The sequence below is a fragment of the Talpa europaea genome, assembly GCF_964194135.1.
Source record: "Talpa europaea genome assembly, chromosome: 14".
Lineage (NCBI taxonomy): Eukaryota > Metazoa > Chordata > Mammalia > Eulipotyphla > Talpidae > Talpa > Talpa europaea.
The window spans coordinates 62,324,568-62,345,050 of record NC_140082.1 but is presented as its reverse complement, the minus strand read 5'-3'; the positions used below and the strand labels follow the sequence as shown (position 1 = coordinate 62,345,050).

The following is a 20,483-nucleotide window of genomic DNA, read 5'->3' as shown; positions in this document are numbered from 1 at the left end:
ATACTGTAAAATGTAATGAAATTGCTTTATAGAACTAGTGTTAACATACTAGCTAATAGTGTGTTATACCCATACTATTAACAAAATCCTTCAGTGTCATGCTGATTATGGTATCTGACCCATGCTATGCTAACCCTTCATATATGATTTGTGTTCTGTTTACTCCAAAAATATGTTGATCTGGCTACTGTATAACAGTAGTAATTTGGTGGTATTCCACTCTGCACTTATTTAGTATAGAGCTGACAAATTGTTTTGGTTTCAGTAGTTAAAGATAATCGGTCTACTCTTGCCTCCTTCTCGTTTTAGGTTATAATGCACCATATCTCTCAGTGTATAGTGAGAATGCAGTTGATATCTTTGATGTGAACTCCATGGAATGGATTCAGACTCTTCCACTCAAAAAGGTAATTTAACATTAAAATGTGGGCTAAGCAATTAGCTGGTTTTTACTAATTTCCCATTTTCTGGCATATATAATTGGCAATTTGGAGCTTAGCTAAGAATGAAAGAAAATCATAAATCAAATTGTTAGACTTTTGGTTGTAATCACGATGAAAATCTTTTAATCAAGCTGGTTAATTTTATAGGTAGCGCAACACAATACTGTTTTATTAAATTTAATTTCACTGTGGTTATTATGTTGACATAAATATGATTGCCATTATATTGAACAACTTGAATACAATTTACAACCGAAAATGTCAATATTATTTTCCACTTTAGTTTAAGGAGTTCTGAGGGGCCATGTCTTTCTTTTTTTTAAACTGTGTTTCACATAATGGTATGTAATTTCTAATCCTATGAGGACAGATTTCTCAGGCTAGAATATTGATTAAACTTAGAACCAAAGTTGTTTGACATCTCATGACTAAAAAAATAAAGGTTTGGCATGTTTTCTAATAAAACATAACATTTTTCTTTAATATTTTCCTGTAGTAACATGAAGAGTATTTGTGTATGTATAGAACAGCTACTTTGTAACAAGTAAAAAGTAATCCTTCCATTTAGGTATTGTGTAGTATATGTGCCATGTATCATTAATTCGGGGCAGGGTTTAAAGAAATAGGTAAAGTTGCCAAGATCATATTTCAAAATCTGCCCCAATTTTAAATCACATCAGCAATGAAAAAAGCTCTTGTAAGTAACTGCCACATTATGTGATCCTCTAGTTTATGAATGTAGGCTGTTTACAATTAGTTTTATTTTTATCATGTAAATTTTATAATATCTATGGGAAAATATGTAACTTATGAATTATAATAATAAGCTGAACACCTGTGAACCTACCTCCTGACTACAGAGCCAGAGAGTGGTACCAATACCACTGCATCTATATGATATTTCTTCCTAATCCCTACCCCTGCCTCTCCCCCGAGAAAATTGCTGTCCTGATGTTGTCTTTGTCTTCTCCTTGCTTTTCTTAAAATACAAACTTTTTTTTTTTGGCATGTTTAAATGCTCCTAAACAACATATTGTTAAGTTTTTCTTGTATTTGGGACTGTATAAGTGTTGTGTGTCATTTTCCACCTCACTTTCTTTACACATTTACTGTGTTTCTAAGATTCATCTATGTTATTACATGTACTGTATAGCTCATTGCTTTCACTGGTATAAAATATTCTCTTGAATGAATAGATCACAATTTATTTGTTCCTTCTCTGATTAGCAGAATAATTCCTTTTTGCTACTGTAAGCACTACTGCCTATATCTTCTGAAACGTGTATGCAGGAGTTTATTTAAGTCAGTGCCTAGGAGTGGAATTGATGGAACACAGGGAATACAAGTATTCAGCTTCACAAGATAGTGTCAAATTATTTTCCAAAGTAATTGGACCAATTGACACTTCCACCACTAGCATATAACATTTCCTTCTGACCTACATCCTCTCTAACACTTGCCATTGTCAGAAATCAGTTTTAAACCATTATAAATGGTTATTCTAATATCCTATTGAAGTATTAATGTATGTGTCCCCAAGTCACTGTTGTTTCTGATACTTTGTGTTTATTCATAATTCTTATTTTCTCTTCTGTGAAATTACTGTTCAGTTTTTTGCTCATTTTTCAGTTTGATCGTTATTTTCATATTGATTTATTGAAATTCTGTATATATTGTAGATAATAGATTAGTAGTGGGTGTGGTGATTCTTTTCCCTGTTTGTGACATAGCCATTTTTATAGTGCACTTTACTGAACTTACTGTTATAAAATACTGTTTGGCTGAAATTTGTTGTTACAACTTTTGATGTAGTTAAGTGTATCATTCTTTTAAGTTTATCCTTTTTCTTTTATTTGAGAAATTCCTATCTCAAAGTCATAAAGATACAGCCTTTATTTCTTTTGAAAATTTGAAATACTTGTCTATTATGTTTGTCTTTAATCCATTTAGAATTGATTTTGGTGTATGATGTGAAGTTAGGATTCAATTGCATTTGTCACATATAGAGAACCATTTGCTCCATCACCATTTCCTGATCGTTCCTCCTCTCCTCAGTGATGTACAATTTCATATCTGTCATACCAGTCAGTAAGATTGAATCAGTCAAGTCTGATCAAATGAATTAAATAAGTTTCAGAAAATAGGTGTGATATTTCAGTATAATCATTTGTTTACTAATGGCTTTAGAAAGTCCAATTTTAGGTAAAAATGTATTTCTCCCTTTTTATCCAGAATGTTCTACCTTTAAAATGTTATCATTACAATATTGCCAATATTAGATCATTTTGTACCTTTCCAGTTAGAATTAAAGTTAATTTTTTGTTGATTTTTCTAAGAGAACTATATTTTGAAAAGGATGGACAATTAAAAGTCTTAAAGTGTGTACTTTATATGCCAATTTTTTTATGATTTAATTTCTGAAGGTTTTGTAGAAATAACTTTTTTTTTTAATTTTAGGTCCGACCTTTAAACAGTGAAGGATCATTAAATCTTTTAGGGCTGGAGACAATTCGATTAATATATTTCAAAAATAAGATGGCAGGTAAGAAAATACTCATTAATAGGATGGCTTCAAAGGAAATATTCACTTTAAACTGCCTGCCTGCAGATAGTAAGTGGCATAGCCTATATTTAAACTCAGGCATATCTTACTCCAAAGTCTGTGATCTTGGCCACTATTGTATGCACTCGATCTGTTAAGATAAGCTACTGAATAAAAAGTTATTCTTTTTAAGCTTGCATAGCAGCACAAGCAAAATATCTGTTTCTGACCAACTTGTTACTTTTCTGTGGAATGCAGAGGTGAGGAAAGAAAGTTTAGCTAAATATATCTTCTGGGTTTTTAATACTGTATAACCCAAACAAAATTTATAGCACTAAAATTATAAAAATTGATCCAGAGTTTCAATTTGGGGTTTTTGGGATACATCTTCTGCCAATGCACAGGGCTTAGAACTTCTGAAATGCTGATGACCTGGGCAAAAGCAGGGAAGAGAGGAAAATCACAGCTATACCCAGAAGCAAGGAAGGCGGTGGGAACCCTGGGTGTGTTACTGAGAGGAAAAGGGTGGTGTCCAAAGGAGTGACATGAATCCCAACCAGGGAAACTATCTACGTGGAGTTAAATGAATGAGTTGTTTGCCAGTCAGAATGTGAACAGTTGAAATCTCACTTTCAAAAATCATTAAAATGTTTTCATCAATAGAACAGTTTTTCTCAAATTTAGCAATAAATTTCTGCAGAGGTGTGCATAAATTTTTGATATTTTGTGATGGGTCTATTTAATGAAGTTGTATTTATGATGCAGCATGTACTTAAAATAATAATTCAGGTTGACTTAAATGTAAATAAAAACAGGGCCTCCTCATGTGGCACAGTGGTTGAGCGCTGGGCTGCGAAGCTGCCCGCAGCCTCTGCAGCACAAGTTCGATCCCCGGCCGCTGGCAAGGGTCCCACATGGCATGGTAGACCTCTCCTGCCATGCCTGCTGCTCCCCCTCAGCAGTGTGTTTTGTCGGTCTGCCTGCTCTGCTCCCCGCTCTGGCTCTGGTGAATTTTTTCACCCTCCCGTGCTTCTGACTATACCCAGTGCTTGTATAAATAAATAAATCTTTAAAATAAAATGTAAATAAAAACATTGGCATCAAAAAAAATAAACCACTAAAATATTTAGCAGATATCTCTGGATAGTAGAATTACTGTCTTCTTGGTGCTTTTCCCTTTTCTCCCATATTCTTCCTATCAAAAAAAATCCGCCAGAAGTTTGTTATTTGGGAGGATTTTATTTGTTCTTAAGTACTAAATCACATAGAAAGTGCTTGACTTCAGAGTTGATGTTCTGGCACATTCTCTTGACACTAGAGGTTTCTTGGCACATACACTGTAGGAGAGGTGCCACATTTAAGAGGATATTGCCGTATAACTTTGTGTTTGTTTTTTTTTTTTTTTTTTTTTTGGTTTAACTATCAGAAGTCTTTTTTTTTTCTATATTGCACATTTTATTTTTTATTTTTTATAATAAATTTTATTTTTATATTCCCCATACAATTGCAACCCCCTTATTTTGGCCCCAATCCCTCCCCTCCCGCCCCCTACCCCCCATAGAGTGTCTCTGGTTCATAGTTGTTTGTTGATTTTGATTTTCACTTTCTTATAGTTATTAATTTTCCTGGTCCCTTATTTAAGTTTTCTAGATTCCTGCTATGAGTGAGACCATCAGTATTTTTCTTTTTCTTTCTGGCTTATTTCACTGAGCATGATCCCTTCCAGCACCATCCATGTTGCTGCAAATTGCATGTGTTTATCTTTTTTGAATGCTGAGTAATATTCCATGGTGTATATGTACCACATCTTCTTGATCCAGTCATCTATTTTTGGGCATTTGGGTTGTTTCCAAAGCTTAACTATTGGAAACAGTGCTGCTATAAACATAGGGGTGCAGGTGCTCTTTGGAATTGATGTTTCTGTGTCCTTTGGGTAAATACCTAGGAGTGGAATTGCTGGATCATATGGAAGCTCTATGTTTAGTAGGTCCAGAAATCTCCACGTTGAGGTTTAGAAATGATTCCCACCTGGAGAGAGTCACCATAAAGCTAATACTAAACCTAAACTTAAGCTTTCACACCCTCACTTCCAAGATCCTACGCTTAATTTTTTATCGTTTCTTAGAAGAATTCCAAATATTTGTATAAGATTGAATACGCTGAGTTGGTGATGTGTGCGACCGTGATGGTAAAACATGTCCGTACCCAGCTTGTGTCCCCAGCATCAATCTTCCAACTTGTACTTACCTATGTTTTCATCATTCTGTTTTAGGCTGACAGAAAAGGTGGAACTTAAGGACAACCTAACAAAATTTCAATATAGTTGTCTTGGTCCATTCAAAAGGGAAGGAAGTCCTATTTCCTAGAGGCTCTTTGTTCTTCTTTCAGGAGCTCAGAATGCTCCCTGACTGTCTAGTTTCCCATTGCCAATCTCGCTCACCAAGATCTCCACCCTCACATTTTTTCAAATTCCAAAATTGTGTTTCATATTCTTACCTACTTTAAAAATTCTATTCTTTCTAACATTTGTTGTTAGGAAAGCAATCTGATTAGACTAAGTTATTACAGAACAAAGAAAAATGTTACTTTTTTTAAATGATTGTCTACTTTGACTTGCCTTTCAGCCCCACTTGACCCCTTTCCGCCTCCCTTTCTTACTTTTACTTTCTGGGTATTAAAAACTTCTAAAGACTGAACTTTCTCCTTTTCCTTATCTTGCTTAGATAATGGCATCTATCGTGATGTGTGGATACATTTGTCTATTTTATCTGTGTGTGTCCATAGGCTGGCATTTTTTGAGAATCCATGTCTGACAGTTAATTCTAGGTATTAAAATTGAAATACAGTAAGATGCACAGATGTTGCTAGGTTAGGTAATTAAGTATCCTCTTCCCACTGGCCCCATCAGAGGAGTATAATGAGATTCTTCTTTAGTAAAGGAAGCTAGTGGAACTCAGTTTCTTTTTTTGATCTACATCATGCACTTTGAATCTTGCAAAGGAAATATTTAAATAAGTTTAATTGTTATTATTTTTCATGAATAATTCACACTTTTGCCTGGTTCTATGCAGATCAGCATAGGAGTTTTTTAAAACCAATCCCCTGAACCTGATTCCTGGAAGGAGAGAGTAGATAGTACAGAGATATTGGGAGATACCCCGAAGTGACAGGACACTGAGGCAACTACATTTTTCTTTCTTCTTCTAGTGAAATTGTGCCATTTTGTTTATAATTAAATAAAAGTGAAAATATGCTTTCTAAGCTGTGTTTAATTTTAGCATGTGTCTGTTTACATATATTCCATTGAAAATTATTGCTTACTTTTACTATGATCATCAATACACAACTTTCAAAAATCAGAGTTGCATTTAAGTACAGTTGGTTAGTATTTGTACTGTCTTGGGGGTTAATGGATGGATAAATATATCTTTGCACTTTAAAGAATGACATTTGAAATAAGCCAGGAAGAAAAAGTACCGGATGGTCTCACTCATAGCAGGAATTTAGAAAACCTAAGTAAGGGATCAGGAAAAAGACTAATTATAATAAAGTAAAAATCAAAATCAACAGGCAGCTATAAACCAGAGACCACACTACAGTGGGGGGAAAAGGGATTAGGATCAAAACAAAGGTGGGTGGGAATTTTACGGGGATGATAACCAAGATGAAAGTGCGTATGTTGTACAAAAATGAAAAATGATGTAAAAAATATATAAAATAAAAATTTTTAAAAATAAAATAAAGAATGACATTATTCTTTGTGTTTCTTTAACAGAAGGGGATGAACTGGTAGTTCCTGAAACATCAGATAATAGTCGGAAACAAATGGTCAGAAATATTAACAATAAGCGGCGTTATTCTTTTAGAGTCCCAGAAGAGGAAAGAATGCAACAGAGGAGGTAGATATCTGATTTATGCTTACCATTCACACGTTTGCAACATCAGAAGGAATATTTGGTGATAATACAATATTTGATTTGAAAGGAAAATTTATCTGAAAATCTGTCGTTCCTCCATGGTGTTAAAAACTGCAAGTGAATGTACTTCTCAATGTAATTTTTAATACCCTCCAAATTGTGATATTCACTGAATTAAAAAAAATTTACTATATTTCTCTGTATATGGAATGGTTATAAATTTTACGTGAGCCTTTTTCTATAATATAAATACAGAATGTATCTTTGTATAGACTAAACTTAAACATGCTTAAGAACTTCAGATGGACTGTTCTCTCCATGAATAAATAGGCTTGTAGTATTTCCAGTTACATATAAAAACATTTCTAAAGTATTTCTAATTATTTTAAAAGGCATGCATATGATGATCAGAATTATTTCTAAAGTAGAAGTTCTGCATCTAAGTACTAAGAGAATCCTCTCTATTTTCCCACCAAAACTCATAAGATCTTTCATTTGAAATTTAAAACAAAATCTATTCTTTTAAGGATTTTTAATTGAATGTATTCTATTCTAAAATGAATAACATGATTTCACAGTTTTATTTTTATGAAAAATTATGCTTAATTTTCTCCAAAATTATCTAAATTGGTCATAGGAAAGTTCCTAAACAGGTGTTTTATTTTACAGAGAGATGCTTCGAGATCCAGAAATGAGAAATAAGTTAATTTCTAACCCAACTAATTTTAACCACATAGCACACATGGGTCCAGGAGATGGAATACAGATCCTAAAAGACCTGCCCATGGTAAGAGAAACAAAGAGTGAATGTGAATATGAATGGGTTAAATGTAGTTAAGGGTCAGTGGGGCAAGATGGAGGGAGAGGGAGAAGGAGAGGGAGAGAATGTATGTATTTATGTATGTGTATCTGCATGTACATGTACTTCAATACACAAAGAGAGTCTGCTGGTATGATAAAGTGTTTATCCATTGTATCACAATATGTGTAAGATGCATGATGACATACTTGATGAGAAAAACAAAATTTAGACATCAAGAAAACAAACATATCAAATTCTTATTTAATTGCATACTGTATAGACCTCTCTCATACCTGGATCCACTATTGTTGATGGACTAAACTGCCAGATTTGTAGAGGATCTGTACCAGGATTCAGAACTTAATAGCCAGATTATTAAAATTTCTCTAAATTTGAGCAATTCAATACAAGGTATTTAGCCTTTTTTATTTTTCCCTAGAGAACCACATTTTCTTGGTTATTAATGTTCACACTTGTCCTCTGAAAAGAGAGATTAAATCTTTTTTCCTTTGTTCAGTTACAAACATGTTGTTTGGTCTTACATTAAAAAACACAACATAGGAGAGCTGTCAGTTTTTAACATGAAGATTGTACCTATATGATTTTGAGATTAAGAATGTTAACAGAGCTAGCTAATTATCCAACTGTTTATACTTAACATTTCAGAGTTCCTTCAACAAACTGTCAAACCTTCAATATAACCCTTCTGAGTAGTCATGATAGCATGTAGATTTTGCACAGAATTTTAAGCATAATTTCTTTACTAAAGCAATTTGGGAGGTGATTAGTGAATCTTGATCCAAAACTGTTTCTAAGGGAGTCTCTCTAAATGTCCCACATTATTTACTCTGCTAAGATAGGGGATAAATCATTGACAGAACAAACATAACAAGTGTTTGGCTTGATGTGCAGTCAAGTTTGTTTTCTTTTGATTAAAAAGTTAAGCTTTCAAGTAGTTCACATATATTTTTAGGGAGGAACAAAAAAAAAAATCACATTTGAGTTTGAACTCCTCATTCTAAAGATCCCATGTCCAATAACAGTTGGGCCTGCTTGTTTGTGAGTGAATGTGACATTCTATGGTCATCATTTTTCCATTATCATCAAGACATTCTTAAGTGGTTTTAAATCATTGGCAATCATCATTTATCCTTTTAGAATGGGAATTTTTATTATTTGTAGTTGGTAAATATAAAATATACAAAAAAGATTACAGCTGGTCTTGATATATTAAAACTAAGTAAAAAGTTTAAGGCTCTTAAACTGTTACCATATTTAAAAACTATACTATTTTTTCAGCTTTTGCAGTTGGTTTGACTATTTTCAGAAGTAAACATAATATAATTGTATAGTCCAAATTTTCTTATGGAAGTTGTGTGTCAGAAACATGTGAGGTACAGAGTGCCTTAAGAGATATATTTTTAATTATGCTAAACAGTTTAATAGTTTTTCAGCACCTGATTCTGTGAATCATCATGGAGGGATAGAGGGATACAGACTTGAAGTGCTTACGTAGGTTGCAAAGCAACATGTCAGCAAACATCAAATCACTTCAGTAGTTAATAAGATTTTAATGTGTGTTACCTTTTTAAAATTAAAATTTCATTCACTTTTGCTTCACGTTGGGACACAAATACATATATGTGTACTTTTCATCTCATATATTCCAACATTATAGCAAGAAAAATTATAGAAAATGTTTTCTATAAATTCTGTTACATTCCACATAATTAGAATGTTTTCCTTGAGGTAAACTAATTTCAATAAAATGTTCCTCTGTTTATGTATTCTTCTGCCATCAGATGAAATGCTAATGTTCCAGAATTCTTTCAGACCTTCATGTATTCTTGGGTTTCTTACGCCCAAAAAAAAAAAACAGCTAAATGTCAAATTTCAAATATTATAAGAACTTTCATATTAAAGCATTCCTTCTTATTCTACCTTTTCTTCCCTCACCCTCCCACAACTTAAAGTAAAAGAAATCTCTATTTTATTTTTTGTTCTAAAAGACCCAGTCTTTCTTACTAAGTAAAACCATGTTCAGATAGTGTTTCCCAAAGATTCACCCCTCACATGACCCTGTGACACTTGGTCTTCTGTGCTGGCAACTTATTGCCCTCAGAATTTTGATTTTGTTAACCCATGATTGCCCTGTTGGTTCTCTTTGTTATTCACACAAGTGACATTTTGCCCTAGCAGTGCAGTCCAGTTTTGAATGTCCATTCCATGTTTTTTTATCATGTAAGTTTTTTGTATGTCCAAGACAAGATATTGGTATAAATTTTTGAAACCTGTTCCTCACCTATCCCTGTAATATTGCATCAAAGATTTTATATGTCTGAATTCTTCTTCTTCACAGCCTTACATTATTTTCGCCTCACTTTCTTCTTTTCACTAGCAAAGAACATAAAAACTGGTGGTTTTCATTGGTATTCATTCATTCAGTCACCTAACAAGTATTTCCTGAGACATCTTCTGCACAGAACCATGCTTGTCTTGGGGTAGACACTGGCAAACAGCACAATAATATGCATGTCTGCATCTGTGTGTGTGTGTATATAAATATATATGTGATATTTTAAGATATTCTCAGATTTTAATGTTCTTTCCACTGCAGTTAAATTGTCTATATTTAATGAACTATTTCAAAAAATTAAAAAGAATTAAGTTCATCTAACATTAACATGTATAAGAAAAGCTTTCAAATACCTAAGCTATATGTTGTCACCTATGCAAAGAGCATGTTCCCCATTGTTATATTTGAACTTATGAAATCAGTATTGCTTTTCCCTTAAATACAAGTTTACAGAATTTATTGCCTGTCTTTGGAAACTTAATTCTGTATCCTTTTTACCAGAGTGATACTGAAATAGGGTTGTTTGCTTCATGAACATGGAAGGCATAGTGAGAGTAGGAAATCATTTTTTAATCTCTTTAGTCAGATGTGAGCCTTTCATGTTTGTCTTTATACTAGTAAAGAGACTAGTATAAGCCATTAATATTGAATGGCACATAGTACGTTAGTTTTCCTGAATCGTTTTGTGATTTACCATAAGTGAACACTGGTAATAAAAGTTTGATTTGTCTCCAATTGAATGCAAGAATATTATTTTACTCCAAAAGATTCATTTACATGTCTCTCCTGGTCTTTTAACCATTCCTAAAATTTTCAGTAAAGATAAAATCCCTAGCACAAAGACATTTAGCACTTTAAGGTAGAATTTTATTTTTAAAAAATCAAAATTACATTTATACCAGTTTTTTTTCTTTTTGGAAATAACCTTTAAAAGTACTGAGATTTTACTCCCATCTCTAAATTTAAAGCAATATCCCATATTGGAGGCTTTCTTTTCAGCCTACATTATTTTTCAAATGGTCTTTAACAAAACAAGTTTATCTCTGTTCACGAGAACAAAAATTCAGTCAACATTCTCTCTAGCAAGTCTTTTTATCCTCTGCCTCTAATGAAGGGATGGTGGGATGTTTTCTGAGAACATGGTCATTCTTCTAAGAACTGAAACTTGAAAATTCCCTAGAGAATATGACTGGGTACTGAATGTCAGTTCCCAAATATTCAGAAGTTAACTTTACCTGACAAACCTTAAAAATTTTTTTCTATATCTTTAATATTACAGTCTTTTTTTTTTTTAATACACCTGAATAGTAAAGGGAAGATTTTTCCCCTTGTTCAAAAAAACAAACATGTTCTTGGTAGCTAAATGGAGATAAGCTCTAGTCTGCCTAAAGGTAAGCCAGAATCACTATTTACTACAGTTATGTTTCTGTTAGAGGAAAATAAGTTCAGTGAAAGCAAATACATATCACGAGTCTATAAATATAAGAAGATGGTTTTAGGTTTCTAACACTTCTGGTGAGAAGCTGATTGTAGGTTCACTTGTTCCTTTAATATGGCCTTGCTTTTTCTATTTTATTCGTTTTGCTAGATTTTTGCCCTTTTTTACTCTATCACATAAGAAAACGCTGAACTAAAATCAAACTATGTATGTCTCTGAAAGCCCAGTTTCCACTTACTTGACGATCGTAGCAAATGAGAATGACTTTATAACGTGAATGATCTTTTTACAAATCAGTTACTCTAGTAACTGGCAAGAGAATTAGAGAATTTAACATTGTAAAATCTAAAAGTATTTCATTAAGGATTCAGTTCGGACATGAGATACTTCATTTTTCCTACATGCATGTTATCTGAAATGTCACAAATAACTAGTGAATCATTTTCATCACCTTATTATCGTTTTTCTTCTTTCTGTTGTTTTGATAGCCAGGTTTCCCTTATCCATCCCCTCATCATCACTCCGGTCTGATCTCCTCTCCGATCAACTTTGAGCACATCTATCACATGACTGTTAATTCTGCTGAAAAATTTCTCTCTCCTGATTCCATAAACCCTGAATATTCCCCGTCTCTTCGTTCTGTCCCTGGTACACCAAGCTTTATGACTCTGAGGGTATGAACAGCTGAGTCAGGTGTTAACTTTTACTAACTATGTGCGGACCTCCTGTGCCTGGCTTCATAAGTAACACCACTGAGGTGATACGTTTTGTGAACGTTTTCCTTTGGCCTATTTCTCTTTTGCCAGATTTCTATTCCACCCCTTCCGCCTCTTTGTTCAAGTTCTATTTTGTTTCTTCTTTTGAGGAAAAAGATGAGGACTGAGGAGAATTTCAGTTTTATTTTTAAAACAGTATTGGAGTTTTCTATGTTTAATAAAATATATTTCCCACTATGATATTTTCCATTACAGAGAATATTATAAAAAATAGTCCTTGACTTGGTCTTTATTCTGTTAAACAAAAAAGGGATCCCAGAATTTCTGATTTTTTTTTGTTAGCTCACTACCTTAGAAACAGTTCAATTCAGAGAAATTTTTTATTTTCAGTGAAGTTAAAGTCTGTGATAATGCCTGTCATAGGCCTTCTTCTAGCTACAATAAATCCCCTTTTGAAAAATTTAGAAATCTCCAAGATAAAAAGCATAATATTATTAGTTACAGGAAAAATTACAAGAAGATAGTCATACTTATCTCTGAGTTGTTAATATGCCTTTAATTCCAACCAGGATCCAAGATGAGAAAATCAAAGAGAAAAAAAAAACACCAGCGATGCTGAGAGACCACAGCATTGGCTGCTGGTCTCTCCCATTTGGCCTATATCACTGTTACCAGTGGCTTTGCAAGGGGATAGAGAGCTGGTGGCCAAGCTGAATCCCCTTATTTCCATCAAGAAATATATGCTCATTATATCCTCAAGGGAATATTTTCCCAAGCTAGTTTTCCAGACATTGTCCGCTGACTTAGAGAAATAGTAGCTTCAGATTATCATTTGCATATGTAGTGAAGTAATAGTCCAATAGAAAACGTACTGTAGGATGAGAGGTTTATTTTTGTATATATTATAAAATATTCCAAATTGTGTTTTAAATGTCACTGACATTAAGTCATACATTATTTAAGTTTCTTATTTGACAAAATAAGTTTATCTTTGAGAAAGTAAGCCTGAGTTTACTTGGAAACAGATTGCAGGGAGTAGATACCAGAGGAATGTTGTATAAATTCATCAGTCGAGAATTTTTCATAGAAAGATGGTAGAAATGTTTTTTAAGTTACCCATCTATAAATAGAAGCACTGCTGTCCATGGACATTTTACCCTAATTGTAAGCTTGTACATGAAAAGGACTAGAGACTTAGGTTTCTTAACACTTTATAATGAAGTTGAACTTTAGCTGAATGAGTAACTTGTGGTTTTTCATTTTTGGGGGGGGGGGTGTTGTGTATTTTTTATAAGTCATCTATGTATTATTCCTTAATTACCTCAACATTCAGTGCTATTAAACAACTGTTGTCTTTTTATGGGCTTAATTTTTGCCATTTATTCTAAGATAGGTTTGTTTTATAGAAAAGAACAACACCAAAATATCTTGAAGTTTAGAGCAAAAGCAATAAAAATGTAAAAGTTGAAACTGCTATTCCCAGCTCTTTTGAACTTCCCTTTGCTGCATTCTGTGCATGTCGCTGCTGTCTCACAGGGTTGCTCCTGTGTGCGTGGATGTGGAAATGCTAGCATTTTTATTTTCTTAGAAATAAAAAGGTAAAGCATTGCTTTAAACAAATAACACACTAATAATTACATGGACTTTGCAAATTCAAGATATACGAACCAAAATGGCAGTAGTTGAATTTGGCACCAACCAGCCAACTTGCTGTATGTGTAATTCTAAACAATGTGTGATCTGGAATTTTTCAAGTGGTCTTAGTGCATATTCTCCTGATCTATGATTTTGGCCCTACATTAGTTGCTTTGCCATAACCTTCTTTTAGGTGTCAGCCCTGACATCCCTTCCTCTGGTCTGAAAAGTTTGGGTTCGCCAAGCGCTTTCAGTTCTTAGCCACATTCAGAGAGCTTAGGTCAAGCTCACCCACCTCTTTAGTACATTTGACTTTCAAAACACTCTGTGCATCATTTTCCTACCTTGGAAACCAAAATCATTTAATAATTAGGTGGGAAACTTCTCAAAGCAATATTCCCAAATTAAATCTCTTGTCTCCGGTTGTGGTGTTGCAGGCATCATTCTTAAAACTCAGAGTACTGCTCTGTGTGAGGCTGTAGGAGAGCCTGTGACTGAGGGCATGAATGAGCAGATGGCACATCCGATGTTACACCAATAAAGCATCTGCTTTTCTCCAGATATGTTTATTTGGCCATTGAGTTTTTCTACGCGAATAAAAAGCTCATCTATAGTAAAAACTTTTGTTTCAGTAATTTGCAAATGTCCATGTAATTCCACACTTCACTGTCACTCCTAACCATAATACTTTTATTTACTGTTCTCACAGCAAAAACATTCTTACTTGTTGATAAGTATTTCAGTAAGTATGAGGATAAGTACTTATCCTTGATGGGGTTGAGGGTTGCTTCTATTAGAACTTCAGTATGTTTGTGGGCAGGAGGGATTAAGCTGTTTCTTGTTCTATATCACTCTGGTGAAGATACTTTGATTTCTTGAAATTGAAATGAAAAATAAACCTCTCGTACAAAATCAGTTTCTCTTTGGCTGAAGAATTTCTCTTTCTCAATTGTTTTTAGAACCCAAGGCCTCAGGAAAGCCGGGCAGTATTCAGCGGCTCAGTCAGTATTCCGTCCATCACCAAGTCCCGCCCTGAGCCCGGGCGCTCCATGAGCGCGAGCAGTGGCCTCTCAGCAAGTAAGTGGGCTTGCGTAGTGAGGGTGCACCAGCTGCCTCTGCACACCCTGCAGGCTGACATGCTGTTCCCTCACCCACTTACAGTGCACCCAGGCATGGCCTGCAGTATCTTGGACCTGTGGGATAATGCCTCCTGGGCTCAGTGCCCACATTTAAGAAAAGAGTAATGCAGTTCCTTCGGAACTTACAGCCCATGCAGCCGACAGACATACAGTATGACAAATTGTGATGATAAATGCTCTGCAGGGAAAAAGTAGCATATAGGATGAATTCATAGTCAGAATAATTAGGAAAATCACATGGCACCCCTCGGGTGGAGTTATGTTTGAAAAAGGTCAGTGTTGTTACAGAGTCATGATCAGAGTCCAAGAGGTAGGCAAGGGTGAAATGAATTTGATTATTTATCATTCATAAACATAATTAATAATTGTGTTATTTAAATTTTTTTTAAATAATAATACAACACGAGAGGGGGCGCTATAGTCAGAGCACAGCTTTCAGGGAGTTTCCAGTGGATAAGTAGAAGTTGAAGCGTGTGACTTGAGACTTTCTTGACATTGTGTCCTAAAGTCATTTCTAGTCGGTGTGTAACCCTGACTGTGAAAAAATCTAGCTAGCTGGGAAAATGACAACCATTTTATTACCTTTTAAGAAATGGTGAGGGATTAAGATAATAGATTGAAGTTATAACTAACCATGTGTTATCAAGATTTGAGTTTGCAAGGTATCAGTTATAAACTCTCATCCAAAACCCTTAAGGCCAGATATTGTTTTTGTTTTCAGAATTCAGAATTTTTAAATATATATTTCAGAAGTGATTTTTACCATATATCGTGTTATATTCCCTATAAGATCTGGGACAGCACCTGCAAACACACTAACATTTGTGCAGCAAAATTTGTGACTAGTCATAGCATAAATATATAAATAAATGTCATTTTAAATGATCAGCCACCGATTAGTTCAGATTAGATTTTGCCACCACATGAAATTACATCAAACTTATGGAAAAAATACTGGTTTTCAGGGCTTTTGGACTTGTAGAATTACGTGAATGAAGAATAGGATCTGTAATGCAGAGACTTAAAGGGCCAAGTCAGCCAATATGCAGACCACAGAATGGAGCTCCCAGTTCTGTCAAGGCTCCTGATGCAATCATCGAGTATAGGCTTCCTGAGATGCTTAGTTGCGTGATGTATGAATAGAGGTAAAAGGAAGTCCAGCCTAGGAATTCCAAGGGGCATCTGCTCTTGACAGTGCCTCCTACTGAGCCCTAGAATAGCCCAGCTCATGTGAAAAGTTTCCAGAGGGACAGTCAGCCAGAGTGACAAAGAAATAGGGACCATAATGTCAGTCTGCACAAGAAGCACAGGCCCTTCCAGAGCCTGACGCGTGACAGGAAGGGTGGCATGCCATCGCAGCCGTCTGCACTTTCTAAAGGATCGTCCCTTCTACGTACATGAAGTTTGACCTGAACGATGTACTGCAGGGTCGTCCGCACAGAATGGCAGTGCGTTGAAGAGGGAGCTCTCTGGAGGAAGCTACAGCGCCAAGCGGCAGCCCATGCCCTCCCCATCAGAGGGCTCATTATCTTCTGGAGGCATGGACCAGGGAAGCGACGCGCCGGCCAGGGACTATGACGGAGAGGTGAGCGGAGCGCGGGTCAGCACTATCCCTGCAGGCCGGGCTGGGGAGAATCCTGCGTTGAAAAGACAAGTGCATTTACCAGTGATTCCAGCGTCAGCAGGGCTTACCCGTCCACTCTGGGGTGGAGCAGCACTGACTTGGGTGACAAATTGTAATTTTTCTGGAGATGTTCAGACTTCAAGTCACCTCTGTGTAAAAATGAGCAGCATTTTTAAAGGCCTAAAGAAAGGACTGTGAGCATTTGTTATATTCTGTGCCTCTTGTGTAGCTTAGAAAACAGCGCATCAGGCAATCCCAGAACTGGGGGGCCTCAGTTCCCCTTCATCAATAAGAACAGAGTTTTGAGGAGAAGGGAAGTACTTCCATTTAATTGACAAGAAATGAGCGTAGCAGACTGGAGCCCAAAAGGATACCATCCTGTTTACTGGCGGGGCTGAGGGGCAGTAACTAGAATTCCAAGGACATGAAAGGGGGAGCGGGTGCGGTCAGCACCTCCATTCTTGTAACACAAGTGTGTGCTGACTTGGTTGTCATCGGCTGGTTTTCACCTCAGCTGGTGGTCAGCAACTCTGATGTCTTCGCGGTTCTGTCTTTGGCTTTGTCTTCAAGTTTCTGTGCAGCGAGGCCTTTTTTCCTCAGAATGCAAGGAAAAGCAAGGTGTTAGCTAAATGTATAAATCAAGATTTGTTCAGCTCAGCAAGGGAAGAGTGTTTGTCTCCTCGGCAGGGGAGACATGACTCTGTCACGGGTGACGGGGAGCATGCCGGGGCCCGGGGAAGCTGAGCCCTTCCGCCCTCTGCTTCTCATTGGTCGCTGCCTTTGGCCCTTCCAGGACTCTGATTCTCCGAGGCATTCCACAGCCTCCAACAGCTCCAACCTGAGCAGCCCCCCCAGCCCGGTGTCTCCCCAGAAGACCAAGAGCCTGTCTTTGGAGAGCGCGGATCGTGGGAGCTGGGATCCGTGAATGCTGAGCGCTCAGACCCGCACAGAGCAGCTTCCCTCCCAGCGCCCCCCCACAACCTCATCTCTCGCGTTCACCTTTCCCTCCACCTCTGCCTGGGGCCCCGGGGCTAGCAGCAGTCGCGGGGTGGGGGCTCGGGGACTCTGACAACATGACTCGCGGACCCCACAGCCCCTCAACGTAACAGCTGCAGCCGTCGAGGCAGACGTCATGAAGCAGCTTAGATGAAGATTGACTCCATTTCATACACTTAGAGTTGCTTTCCATATATTTTACCCCCCCACCCCCCAGGTAGCGTCAGTCAACAGATCCCACAGATGTAAGCGGTAAGATAAGATTAGGCTGTTCTCACTGTAGCGTCTCTCATGCCCGGGGCGAGCGCCGTCCAGCCTCCTGGAGGGGCCCCCCAGCTCTCAAGCAGCACCCACAGTGAATGTCCACCTCATCGTCGCCAGTACACCCCACACCCTTATTAATTAAAACAGTGCATATTTTACTACAATATGGAGTTTAAATAAATACACAAATGTAGAGGTTAAATACTGAATGTATATAGTAAAAAAGAAGCATCTTGTATTCAAGGAAAGAGGGATGCATATATGAGAGAGAGATGATTTAATTTAAAGAAATGTGTTGTTTCTTGTCTGTTTTCCTGCTAAGTAATTTAAAGAGTAGGAAGGCCTCAAGCTGACACTTGGAGGGGAGAGCAGGAGAAAGCAGAGTTCCCTTCAGTGCCGTGTGCTCGGGCCGTCACCGGTCACAGTTACTACCCGGGGCTTTAAGAAAACCTTCAGGGACAGGTTTCGTTGTCAGGAGCGTGAACTGGGCACCAGGCTTGTCACATTTGAAGCCTTTTCAGTGTCATCAAAAGGCAAAGTCACCTCCAGCCAAGACATTTCTTTTTCTAGTAGTAGAATTTGAACCACGTTCTCATTTTGTGTTACATGTTTTTTGGTAGCTCTGCAGATGAATGTAGAATGCAGTTCTGTCACCCTCTGTTCCCGCCCATCTGAAAGGACACCAGCAGAGTTGTGGCTCCTCAGGCCCATAAAATGGTTCATCAAAGGGCTTCTTTCCTGGCTAATTCCTTCCCTCCCCGAGCTGCAGTGAGGTTCTGTCCCCGGCGGACTGGCTTTTGAGGAAGGAGTCTCTTGAGGGAGGGTGTGAGCTTCCTGGGTAAAGCCTGGGGAAAAGTCTTTAATTACTAAACACGCTAAAACCCGGAATGCAAGGACTTGAATATCCGTAACCAAATCCTCGCCCATGTTCAGCCCCCGTCAGAGGCAGGAAGTTAGCCCAGCGCGGCCTGATGAGCGCGCCCCTCGTTGGCTGCATTACGTTGTTAGTTACCTTTTCATTTGACTCCCGCTGTTTTAATTCCCCCATGGAAATGAGATACAGAACCAGGCCTGAGTCATTTCACCAGGTGAGCCTGAGCGGAGAAAGAATTTTTTAAAAAGAGAAAGGGAATAAAAATATCTCATGAAAGTAAAGAGAATCTGCCTCTTTCGCTTTTCATCTAAGTTTTCTGAGAAATAGAAACAGGGTTTTCTCCTCTCTAGAATGGAAGCGTTTTCCTGCAGTTGCTGGTGTGAATCAGCACCAGAGCTGCCTTCTCCCCGCTCCCGGGCCTGCCCTCAGCAGGTGAGCCGGGCCCAGACTCCGTCTTCTGGGGCGAACGTGCTGACAGGCAGCGAGGGCAGAACGGACCTTGCCTGGGGATCATGTGGCAAAAGGTCTTCAGTATTTAAATATTCTGGACTCAGGGTACTTGCTCAGATTTGATTGTGTTTGAACACTTTGGGTGGGCATAGTTGCTGCACAATTCGGACCTAAGCCTTTTTGGAAAAGAAGCGTCACGTAAGATTCCTTTCGTGCGTGCAGATACCGAGGGTGGGCCTTGACCGCTGCTAGTGCCCTGTGATGCTGGCAACTCCTTACATGTGGGGCCTGTCGAAGAGCCAGTCAGCCAGCGCCCCTGAGTCTGTGACCAACCCCGCCTCCCCCGCTCCTGCTCCTGCCTCCCCTCCCCTCCCTTCTCGTCCCAGGCGGAGAGAAGGCCACGCCAGGTGAGGCTCACAGGACGCTTCACTCGTAGAGTGTAGCTTCGACAGCCAAGTATGGATTTCTGTTGCCCATAGGTGCTTATCTTGAAAAGGTTGCTTTTAGGCAGAAGATGTAGCCAGCTGAAGCCTGGGCTCCACAGCGGTGCGCCAGCCTCCCTGCAGCGCAGAGGGAGGGACAAGCAACATGGCCTGGCCGCCACCCTGATCCGGCGGCTTATACCTCAGCGCTTTCTGGCATCTCCGCACAATCTCAAGTGGTCTTACCAGTCAGTCCTCGCGCGGCAGTCCCAAATGTGGTTCGATTCTATCAGCAGGACTTGGGGGAGAAATGCTGCCGAGGGCAATAGTTGAGGGGGTAGTTTTCCCACAGTGATGACCATCCAGGGCTTACCTTTAAATATGAAGCCAGTTACCTTCAGAAGCTTCTGAGAAAAATGGTTTGAAAGACAGGGAACGGGTTCCAGGGAAGCAGGAAACATCCTCACCTGTTGAAGGGGTCGTGACTATCACAAAAAAGGCAAATTGCTGTGGGGAGTCTCTCTCTGTTCTGTACAGGACACAGCAGGAGCCCATTCTCGGTAGACAAGAAAAACAGGTGACGAGGCCTTTCTGGCATTGTCCGTCTGTGTTGGTATTTGGTGCTATCTATGTCCAGCCAATTTCTGTCTAGCCCTAAATTCTGATTTCCTCTAGTCATATGCTTTGGGGAGCTAAAATAATATTTCATTTTGCCAAAAAACAAGCCTGCCTTCTGGTCAAATGATTACTAAAGCCGATTTTATTTCTTCAATTATGTGTGTGCAGGTGTACACGTGCACACGTGCGCACACACACACGCACACACAGTGATTTGTGTTCTTTACCAGGGAGCAGTTTTAAGGCT

The 20,483-nt window shown here is 37.9% G+C and overlaps 1 protein-coding gene across 11 annotated transcripts in view; it reads left to right on the top strand.

Annotated features, from left to right (window-relative positions):
• Nucleotides 1–17,537, top strand: part of CDC42BPA (CDC42 binding protein kinase alpha) — a gene marked incomplete at both ends in the record, with an annotated part of 264,693 nt that extends 247,156 nt beyond the window's left edge. For 8 of the 11 annotated variants that reach the window (XM_084252980.1, XM_084252988.1, XM_084252979.1 and 5 more), the window contains 7 exons: nt 310–407; nt 2,901–2,985; nt 6,761–6,884; nt 7,572–7,689; nt 14,809–14,926; nt 16,416–16,573; nt 17,406–17,537. In XM_084252980.1, the coding sequence (XP_084109106.1) occupies nt 310–407; nt 2,901–2,985; nt 6,761–6,884; nt 7,572–7,689; nt 14,809–14,926; nt 16,416–16,573; nt 17,406–17,537 (833 nt within the window). Of the gene's footprint in view, nt 1–309; nt 408–2,900; nt 2,986–6,760; nt 6,885–7,571; nt 7,690–11,986; nt 12,173–14,808; nt 14,927–16,415; nt 16,574–17,405 lie in introns of all 11 variants that reach the window. The other 3 variants (XM_084252987.1, XM_084252981.1, XM_084252978.1) reach the window with 1 other exon arrangement.
• Between the last annotated feature and the right edge of the window lie 2,946 nt (nt 17,538–20,483).